General features: G+C 35.3%; 1 protein-coding gene and 1 long non-coding RNA gene across 7 annotated transcripts; one reads left to right on the top strand and one right to left on the bottom strand.

Moving 5' to 3' along the window:
• Window positions 1-1472: 1472 nt before the first annotated feature.
• On the top strand, window positions 1473-3930 carry LOC112033939 (uncharacterized). Its single transcript, XR_002885310.2, has 2 exons — window positions 1473-2137; window positions 3578-3930. It is a non-coding gene; the product is annotated as an uncharacterized LOC112033939 (long non-coding RNA).
• A 673-nt stretch (window positions 3931-4603) lies between these two features.
• Window positions 4604-6759, bottom strand: LOC111999633 (uncharacterized). 6 transcript variants are annotated; one of them, XR_010629837.1, is made up of 4 exons: window positions 6248-6759; window positions 6028-6079; window positions 5222-5308; window positions 4604-4915 (listed from the first exon to the last, which is right to left on the bottom strand). XR_010629837.1 is itself a non-coding variant. In XM_065775682.1 (4 exons), the coding sequence occupies exons 1-4, from the start codon at window positions 6389-6391 to the stop codon at window positions 4781-4783; spliced, it is 315 nt and encodes a 104-aa protein (XP_065631754.1). In that variant the 5' UTR covers window positions 6392-6757; the 3' UTR covers window positions 4604-4780. The 6 variants fall into 6 exon arrangements, 1 of the variants encoding a protein (XP_065631754.1); XR_010629839.1 differs by having other exon boundaries at window positions 6337-6759; XR_010629836.1 differs by having other exon boundaries at window positions 6042-6079; window positions 6248-6758.
• Between the last annotated feature and the right edge of the window lie 4030 nt (window positions 6760-10789).

Raw genomic sequence — 10789 nt, 5'->3', positions numbered from 1 at the left:
GTATAACATTAATATAGCTCACGAATGGGTAAGTTTGTTTTTTCCTTTTGGTGCTTATTTCCAACTTGTAGTCATAAACATTTAATTTATAAACATTTTTTGAATTCCTAAATCAATTTCCAGTAGACTTTGACGAATTGTGAAAATAAGACTCAAATGGTTGAGTTATAAGCTTTGGAGTAGAAGAGAGATAAATATTTTTAGAAATAGCAGAAATTGTCAGTGGTCATCTTGAGGTTGGTGATTTAGTTTACGGAATTCACGATATAGTCATTCCTTGTCTCTAACTAAGAAGAAAAATTTGTAAATGATGGTCAAAGGAGTGACCATCATTTACTGTATCCTATTTTTATCTCACTTTTCCTTCTTTTTTCCAAAATTTTCACGGTTCTTGAAGGTGTTCAAGATTATTTTAACACAATTTAAACCTCAAAAAAAAAAGGGTTGGGGGGGGGGGGGGGGGGTGGGGGAAGCCTATTTTGAAAGTGTAGATACAAATCTATGATCAAGAGAATGGAATTGCATATATGAAAAATTGGAGAATATGAGGACATTCAAAATTGTATTGAACACTATCAAGAAAAGTGAAAATTTTGGAAAAAGAAATAGGGTTAAATAAGATGATAACATAGTATGGTAGGAAACATTTCCTAACTACCCACAATGTATGATGTCACTCTTTTAATCACCATTTCCAAATTTTTATTTTTGTTGACACTTAGATCTCCTAGAATTCAAATTTTTAATTCTTTTAAGTGCTTGTTTTCCAACTTTTTTGTGAAAAACGAATAATTACATTCTATTTATAGATCTGTTTTCAATTCCTAAATGAATGAGAAGACAACTATTGCCAAAAATATTTGTGGGGGAAATACGACAAAAATAATTAAGATACCAAATTCGAGTCACAAGGTAGAAAACTCTTTTTAAGATTGACAAAAATTGTAATTTCTTTTCATGAAAATTATAACATTCGAGAAAATTGTCATGAAAAGAAATGACAATTTCTACCAGTTTTAAAAAGAATTTTCTACCCTCTGACTTGAAGCTGGTATCTCAATTGTTTGTTGTATTTTTACCACAAATTTTCTTGGTAATCCTTGTCTACCCCCATTCATTTAGGAATTTTCCGGGTAATCTTGGTAATCCTTGGGACGGAGATAACCGTGAAATTTGAGAAAGAGAGATTTTCTTTTCCCAATCAAATATCACTTGAAAAAGGTTCTAATCATATTCACGGCTCCATATATAATTTAAGTAAAAAATATTGATCTTGTAAAGTGTTCAGCAATGGTACTGGTATGTTCATTGAACAAAAGATCATTTCTTTTGTTTGTTTGTTGAGAGACGTGTTATTTTTGACTTAGTAATTTTCCTGAAACCTCATATTAACTATGAAATTCAACAATTGGTATTAATATTAAACCATAGCTTTAAAAATCAGACCCAAGTTACCAAAAGGAAAGAAAAAAAAAAACAGACCAGTAAAAACGGATCCGGATCCTCTCCATTTCAATATGAAATGGAGAGTGTCCAGTTAAAGGATGAGATTGATTTAAAATCAATCTATGGCCTAAAATCAAGCACGCCATTTAAAATACACTTAACAGAGCACTGAGTCATAAAATACACTTAACGTTAGTTTTCAACGTTTCTTCTGTCTCTATGGGTTCTCACTTTCTCTGTCTCTCTCATCAAAAATCCATGGCTCCTCTCTTTCACCTCAACCGAGTTTCTCCCTCACTCTCCCTAGCGCTCCACTCTCTCAGCCCCGACTGCGCCTCCACCAGTCTCTCCACCTCCACACTTGCTCTCTGCCTCTCCCTCAACCCCGTCGTCACTGCTTCCCGCATACCCAACTCAAACCCATAAGCAAAAAGCAAAGAAAAAACAGTAAACCCATAAGAAACCCACACACTTGCACCCTTTTTAGACCCAGATTAGAGAGAGAGTAAGGGTTGGGGTTTGGAGAGAATCGGGTGTTTAAGTGAGAATTTGATGCTTTTCAGACCCAGATCAGAGAAAGTAAGGGTTAGGGTTTGGATAGAATCGGGTAAGAGAGAAGTTGATGCTCAATCTCCATGGCTACAGTTAGCAGCCACCATGTTCCGCTCCACCGATTCCGGCGGTGGTTCCGGTAAAGTTCCTCTTTCTCTCTTTGATTTTTCCTTCTTTTAATTTTCTCAACAAAAAAGAAGATTTTTTAATTTTTTGTATTGTATTAGGATTTCGTTTTCTTTTGATAAAGAAATTGAATTCCCTGTTGTACTTGGGAAAAAAATAATGTGGAATTTGTGTTATTCAATACAAATTGTTCAAGTGAAAAAATAATGTGGAATTTGTGTGGATATATGATATCTTGCTTTTGATAAACATATATGGAAGGAGAAAGATGGAGAAATATAACAAAATGATGGGATTTGAAACTTGTTTTAGTTGGTTAAAGATCGAATTTTTATTTTGTGCTTGTCTTGTATGTTTTTAATTTGATATGTCATTGGTAATAATTGAGCCGAATAGTTTTGTTAAATTTGATCAAAGTAGATCTATTTGAAAGACTGGTGAGAACTGATGGTCAAACTCCCTCATACAGGGAGTTGTGAAGTGCCATTGGGTTAGCTATACTTATGATCTGATTGTACTCCTTAGCAGTTAGCTAATATCTTAGATTGATACGAAGGCTTTAGGATTTATCTTGTTCTAGTACATACTGGTTGAATAATTGGTTTTTTTTGGGACTGTCTTGTTTGTTTCCAAAGTGTTATTTCTTCAAAATGTGTTTTTAGTTGGCTAAAGGTTGAATTTTTTATTTTGTGCTTGTTTTATGTCTTTCATGAAAAATCTGATTTGTAAACGGTGGCCAAAAGGCCATTGGCTATAATTGAGAAGAATAGTTTGTTGAATTTGATCAAAATTAGCTTCATTTAAAACAATGGTGAGAACAGGCGTCAAAGTGCTATAAGGTTAGATCTACTTATGATTTGGTTATACTCTTTAGCAATTAGCAGATATGGGGGCTTTAGGATTTATCATAGCTTATTAGATATTGGTTGATTTTTGGGACTCTCTTGTTTGTTTCCAAAGTGTAAGCAAACTTGCAGCACTACTTCTTGCACAGAAAAAATAAAGTTCTTTTTTTACTAGAGACATGCTTTCATGTAGCTAAATTCATGGGCAGTATTTGGGTACAATTCCATTATCATGATCAACTTGTGAGTATTTGGGTAGTTTTAGCTGAATTATGGCTTGGAGTTCTGTGTAGCAAAAAGGCTTGATACAAATAACTCAAGCGTGTGACTTTCAAGCTACTCACTATGAAGCAAATGAATCCCTGCTTGATCTAATTTTTATGTTTTAGTTGTTCCTATAAAAGTTTCAAGTCCTTCAAGGCGATTGGATTAGTTGTAAATGGAGTGATGATGGTGATCAGCAGTTATTATTACCATTAAAGTAATGCATGATAGGGAATTTTTTTGGTCTTATTATCATTTATCAAGTTTCTTTACTGCTAGATCAAGTTTTTTGGAAATTTTGATATATGTTTATCAATGAAATCACTCTTTTGTTCTTTTGTCAGGTTGAATGGCATGATTATAGGTATGCTATTCTTCTTTTGATCATTGAGAGCAAGAAAAGGCGTGTGCTGGAGGGACTAGTGAAGACCATGAAGCTAGCTTTGTTCAATAATTTTTTTTTTTTTTTGAGAGAAATTGTTCATGAAATTTTAGATATAAAGAACATGACTCATATCTATTTTAGTTGGGATCAAAATCAAGATGTAGCTATTTTGGCTTTCTTGAAACATTGAAATCACATATTTATATTGTGAAGCTAATTTAGCTAAGCTATAAAGCCTTTTTGTTTTGGGTTTTGTTCATTTGGTTGTGGATAAAAATTTCAATGAATTTTTGTTGTCTTTGAGAATCATAATTATTAGCTTGTCTTTGAAAAGAAATTACTAGCTTTTATGCGCTCTGATTGTGCCTTTTATATAAGTACTTTGCGGTGACTGATTTTGGAGTCACTGAAGCAATTAAGGATTAGTTTCTTAAAGATTTATAAGATACTTAAAGCAATCCTAACATATTTATTGCTAACAAAATCAAAGGCCATAGCTTGGAGAAACTAGCACAGTTTATATATTACTTGTGCAGCAATTTTACATTCTTTAAGATAAGTAATATGAGGTGGAATACTGTTAGCCACAACAAATTTACAGTAGATACTGTAGATGCTCCTCAACTGAGAATAGTTGTGCTTCAATATTTTTGCTGTATGACCGATGCTTCTAAAGCCAAAAGTTAAAAATCAAATTATTATTGGAAATCCGTCAACAACAAATAGAATGCATCTTGAAGTTAAGCACTTGCAACTAAGGATTCTTTGAAATTTTATTTTAATACAAAACAAGAAAAAGGAGAGGGAGAGAGTTAAAACCATTGCACTATTCATAAACTCAAGTGTGCAATCTCAGGTGGAAAATCTGCTACTGATTGTGTGAAAAAAAAAATCCACAATACTCTATTGTAGGAATGTGAGAATGCCACGTGAGAGAACAATTAGTACCTAAATATAAATAATTTCTACTAAGAGAAAATTACTATGAAACAAATCATATTTTGCTATCATTTCTAGTAAATTTTTTATATAAGTACAATCAACCTGAATTTATTAACCGAATAGAAAATAAAAAGGGATAAAGGATTCAAAACATTATTTTTCAAGTACTAATCACATGTAAGTAGTGATGGTTTATATGGCAATTACAACAAATATTCTGTTACATTGAAGCTCCAACTTCATTTGAATTCATTGCAGCTCCATTAGGGGCATCATCTCCATAAAGCTGAGCAAAAACATCGTCTATGGCTAAATTCAACTGAGTAATCTTCTCTGTTAATATTTTGCGGGTTCTCTGTAGTCATCACACCACCAATGCAATATCAATAATAGTTAAAAAAAAGGATGAAAATACAAGTTAACACAAACAATTTGTACAGTGTTTCTTTTTCTTATTTTTTTTCTTGAAGCACAATTCATAAAGCTTACTTATACATACGAACCATTATATTTTTCTTGTTTTTCTTATGACAACCAACCATAACTAGGCCTTTATTTGTAACCAAAAGGACTTTACTTTCAAAGCTGAACACATTAACAAACATGCATACACACATAATGAATAATTTAAAGGATTGCAAATGCAGGAACAGCTTCTCACCTCCAAAGTTTTCTCCTCATCATATATAAATTTTGGCAACTTCCTCATTAGATCTTTTCTGTCAGCTCCAGCAAGTGCCTTGCTTATCTGCAAAAACTAAACTCATCAGTACTTCAGCATAAAAAAATTTTGAAAAATAAATAAACAAACAATGCATCTGAGCTGTTAATTATAAGAATAGTATATAAACCACATCCCAAAAGTGAATCAATAGCCCAATACTTACTAATGCATCACATGGCTGTTTAATTAGGCCAAATAATTACATACATTTACATATTTCTTGATACTATGACTTTAAATGAAATATTTTTACTCTATAGGCTCAAAAATGTGACAAAAACACATTTATTACTCCAATTAATTAGAACCTAAGGAGACAGATGCACAACACTCTCATTACAAAGCCCCTAACAAAGATACTTGCACAATTTGGTTTTTCATCAAATAAACCAGATTTTAGATCATTAAAGTGTCAAAACGAACACATACACTACTCTACTTAATTGATAACCCAGGGAAACATAGACACCCAAGACCAAATAAGGTGGATTTCAGTAGGTATATTTTCTCATACATCTTCAGTGCATTTCACAACTCAAACCATAGTAGTAACATAGGGAATGAGGAAAAACTGATCCATTGTGACAAACTTCAAACTAAGAAATTATTATCAAGCTAAGAATAATCACAATTATGTTTCAGTGAAAGAAACTAAGGAATAAGAAATGGACACTCTTAGGCAAAGAAATCAGGATCAGAGGAAAAAATCATAGACTTAGTATCATAGGTAAACCATCATTTACTTTAGTATACATACAGATTCTGTTTTTTTTGTTGTCTTTTCACTTGAACAATCTGTATCGAATAACACAAATTCCACATTATTTTTTTCCCAAGTACAATAGGGAATTCAATTTCTTTATCAAAAGAAAACAAAATCCTAATACAATACAAAAAATTAAAAAAATCTTCTTTTTTGTTGAGAAAATTAAAAGAAGGAAAATCAAAGAGAGAAAGAGGAACTTTATCGGAACCACCGCCGGAATTGGTGGAGCGGAACACAGTGGCTGCTAGCTATAGCCATGGAGATTGAGCATCAACTTCTCTCTTACCCGATTCTATCCAAACCCTAACCCTTACTTTCTCTGATCTGGGTCTAAAAAGCATCAAATTCTCACTTAAACACCCAATTCTCTCCAAACCCCAACCCTTACTCTCTCTCTGATCTTGGTCTAAAAAGGGTGCGAGTGTGTAGGTTTCTTATGGGTTTACTGTTTTTTATTTGTTTTTGCTTATGGGTTTGAGTTGGGTATGCGGGAAGCGATGACGACGGGGTTGAGGGAAAGGCAAAGAGCAAGCATGGAGGTGGAGAGACTAGGGGAGGCGCAGTCGGGGTTGAGAGAGTGGAGCGCTAGGGAGAGTGAGGGAGAAACTCGGTTGAGGTGAGAGAGAGGAGCCATGGATTTTTGATAAGAGAGATAGAGCAAGTGAGAACCCATAGAGACAGAAGAAACGTTGAAAAACGTTAAGTGTATTACTGTATTTTGTGACTCAGTGCTTTGTTAAGTGTATTTTAAATGGCGTGGCTAATTTTAGGCCATAGATTGATTTTAAATCAATCTCAGCCTTTAACTGGGCACTCTCCATTTCATATTGAAATGGAGAGCATTCGGATCCAGTAAAAGCTTGTAAAAACCGAGTAAATTTAGGAATTAAGATCAAAACCAGATCTTTGACAAAAACTATTCATTTGATTCGGTTTTATCACAAGTACTATCGTAGCAACATTAGCTTTTTTTAGTTTTAGTAACTGTAAATTACTAAAACTATTTAATTACTGCTTGTTCTGCTTCTCTTTGTTTTGTTTCTGTGCTCCGTTAATAGCTAGAAAATGATAAAACTTTAGGTAGGAGCTAAAAATGGAAAAAGAAAGATGAAATCGAATTGGGTTGTCAGACATTCAGACTACACTCTATCACTTTAGGTACTTCTTTATTGGCTCTTGATTGTTGTTTTTTGATGTTGTGGTTTCGAGTTTTTGAAGGAAAAGTAACTGTAGGGACTGGGTTTGAGCACTTCTACCGTTGAGTGTGTGGACTTAAGCCTAGCTAGCCCGATACAATGAATTTATAGAGAGCGGGTTCAAGAGCTAGGCCCTAGTGAGGGATACAACGGCATGGTTGTACGTGGATTGAATGGCATGAACGTGGGTTAAAATGCGCAATGATGTTCTTATTACTTCTTTAGTGATTGGTTTACAAAGGTTTTTTTTTTTTCTAAAGATTGCTACAATGTCCTCTACTTCTAATCTTTTTTCTCTCCTTTTTCCATCCCCCTCCCTCAAGAGGGATTCCTTACATCAGTTGAGTGCTTGTCCCATCAGCCTTCAGGGGTCATTTCCTCATTAATGCGGCCAGAACATTAGTTGTGGGCATTTAATGTGGAAGTGACAGTTCATCCCGGACTTGCTCCTTCACCATGCTTCCGTGACTGACATGTTGTACTTGTTCCTTCTCTTTAGATGCTCTGGAAGGCTACCTTTGGTGGCCTGTTGCTCTTCCTTTCTATGGTCTCGGCTTGCCGAGGACAGGATTGTCCTCAGCGAGGTCCCTGGGCGATTTGGACTTTCCCACTTCGTCCTCGGGCGTTTCTTCCTCCTCGGCATGGGCCTTGAGTTTGGTATAAAGTAGACCGAGATTACCAAATTCTCTGACCCCACAGTAACAATTGTTGCGTTTGTAAAAAGGGGGAAAATGAAGGATTTTTATGGAGTCTTCTGGCCAAATATTGCAAAAAACAGAGTTTATTTTTGTTATAGGCACTATTCAAAGTTATTTAGCAAAATGAAAAGAGAAACTGAATTTCGGCAACACGAAATTGTAAGAAAAAATATGAGAGAGAAGAAAGTTGAGTAATGTGATTAGAAGAGAGAAAAAAATGAAGTTCGGTAATGAAATAAACAAAATTCATGCCCCGCCCAAGCTCTACTTGTGAAGTGCCCCAGTGCATGCTAGGGGGAGTGCCCGAATGGTTTACCACCTGTGGCAACCAAGTAGCCAAAATTGTAGAGAATTGAAGATAGAGAAAAATATGAATTGTGACAACCAAGTTGCCGAAAATGAGAGGAAAAAAAAATGTAGTTGCTGAAATCTGGGGAGGAACTAAAAAAAAAATGCTACATCCACAATATGTTTACAGCATTTTCACAACAAATCACAGGTGATTAGTTATTTGTTCAAATTTGAATTTAACATTGAGATTTCTTTTTTAATCCAACAATAACAACCAATAACAACCTGTCACTTAGAATTTGTTGTAAAAATGTTATAAAAATTATATGCACATATCATTTCTCAAAAAAAAAAAAAAAAGTGGCAATTGATTTGTGGCAGTGGCATTGCTGTAATAGAAGGAAAAAAAAAATTGTGGGAATGAATTTGTGACAATAGCATTGCTGAATTAGGAGGAAACAAAAAATTGTTGCAATTAGTTTGTGTCAATGGCATTGCCGAAATAGAGGAGAAAAATAATTGTGGCAATGAATTTATGACAATAGCATTGCCGAAATAAGAGGGAAAAAAAATTTGTTGCAATTGGTTTGTGGAATGGCATTGCCAAAATAGGAAATTAGAGGAGAGAGAGCTGCCTAAATAAAAAAAAAAAAATATATATATATATATAGTACACATATTTTTTTTTTTTTTTTTTTTTTTTTTTTTTTTTTTGAGAAACAAGATGGTGATTTTTGTTAAGAAGAAGGCAAATCTCCATCCAAACAGAAAAGCCTGTGACATGACGTGCATGCCTAGCAAGGTTATGAGCTATACTATTTATTTCTCTACCAACATGCTGAAATTTTACATGATTAAGGCGTTCTGCCAAGTCATGTGCCTCTTTTATTAGGAAGCCAAAGGGAGCAAAGTTTAACTTATGATCCGTAAGGCCTTTGATGACTGTGGTGGAGTTGCCTTCAAAAATAATCCCTTCAAGACCGAGTTCTGTAGCAAGTTCAATTGCTCGTGTGGCTGCCAAAGCTTCCATCTCCACCACAGAGTTGGCAAGCTGAACAATTTGAGCTAAAGAAACCATTGCGAGACCGTGGCTATCTCAGATTACCACCTTAAAACCTACTCTACCAACATCCTAGAAAATCGCCGCATCAAAATTGGCTTTGTAGTAGTTCGTAGGTGGTGATGACCACCCTGCGCGGTTCTGACTATAGGTGCTACCACTGTTTTCTTTGGCTATGCAGACTGATAATCCATCAAAGCCTCAAACGCCCACTGCACTATGAGATTTAGAGGGAAGCCTGGCGGAGCCATTTTGACTTTGTTTCTTCAATACCAAATTGTCCAAATCTGCATAGTGAACAACTCAGCACTACACACTGACTCAAAGATATGGAGGAGCAGTTGGGGAAAATCTTGGAAAACTTTTTGGTCTCTAAAGCTCCATTGAGGATCTTCATTCCACACCTATGTAAGGGTCGGGCAAGACCATAAAGCATGGATAACACCTTCATCATGTTGGGCACAAAGAGAACAGTTTGGATCATCCACCACACAACGACATTTCAGATTATTTAGAGTTGGGATGGAATTTTTGCAAGCTCTCCAGAGGAAGCTTCTGATCTTACACGACACTAATAAGCTCCGAATTCTCTTCCAAAGTGGTTTCATACCATTTCAGCTTCAGTTTTGAGAAAATAGTAACCTGACTTGGTAGTGTACCAGCTAGACTGAACATATGGCCAAAAAAGAGAGTCTTCTAAGGTGGTTCAAGTTAATTGAATTTGTGCTATCTGATCAACTTCCATCTGGCTGAAAAGGTTAGGTAGCAAATGTATATCCCATTGGCAAGTTGAGGGATTAATTAGAGAACTCACCGTGGCATTTTGTAGTTCAGCCATGAGGGGACTTTGGAGGCTTGGGCTTTGCAATGAAGGTAGCCACTTATCACCCCAAAGATTGATTGATTCTTCATTGCCCACTCTCCATTTCGCTCCTCGCCTTATGACCTCTCTACCTTTAAAAATACTCCTCCAAGCATATGACCCTCCATGACCCTTTTTAGCTTCCATAATAGAACAGTTTGGAAAGAACTTAGACTTAAACACTTTGTAAAACAAAGAATTTGTATTGTGCAGCAACCTCCACGCTTGTTTGGCTAAGAGGGCATCATTGAATAATGATAATTCCTTGAAACCCATGTCACCTTTGGATTTTGGTTCACACATCTCCTCCCACTTATTCCAATGAATTTTTCTACGATCTCCTCTTTGTCCCCACCAAAAGCCACGAATGAATTTTTCTATTTCATGGCAAAGGTCTAGTGGTCGCTTGAAACAACACATGGTATATGTTGGGATAGCTTAGACCATTGCCTTAACCAAAACTTCTCACCCGCTTGTGATAGTAGGCTTTCTTCCCATCCTTGAAGCTTCCACCAAAACCTCTCTTTAATGTAATCAAAACTCACCTTTTTATGCTTTCCCACAAGTGATGACAATCCCAGATACTTATCATACTGCAAAATTTCCAGAACCCCCAAAGCTTCTCTTGCAGT

The sequence above is a fragment of the Quercus suber genome, unplaced genomic scaffold, assembly GCF_002906115.3.
Source record: "Quercus suber isolate HL8 unplaced genomic scaffold, Cork oak 2.0 scaffold_117, whole genome shotgun sequence".
NCBI classification, from domain to species: domain Eukaryota; kingdom Viridiplantae; phylum Streptophyta; class Magnoliopsida; order Fagales; family Fagaceae; genus Quercus; species Quercus suber.
The sequence above is the reverse complement of the archived record's forward strand: the minus strand, read 5'-3'. Positions and strand labels throughout refer to the sequence as shown.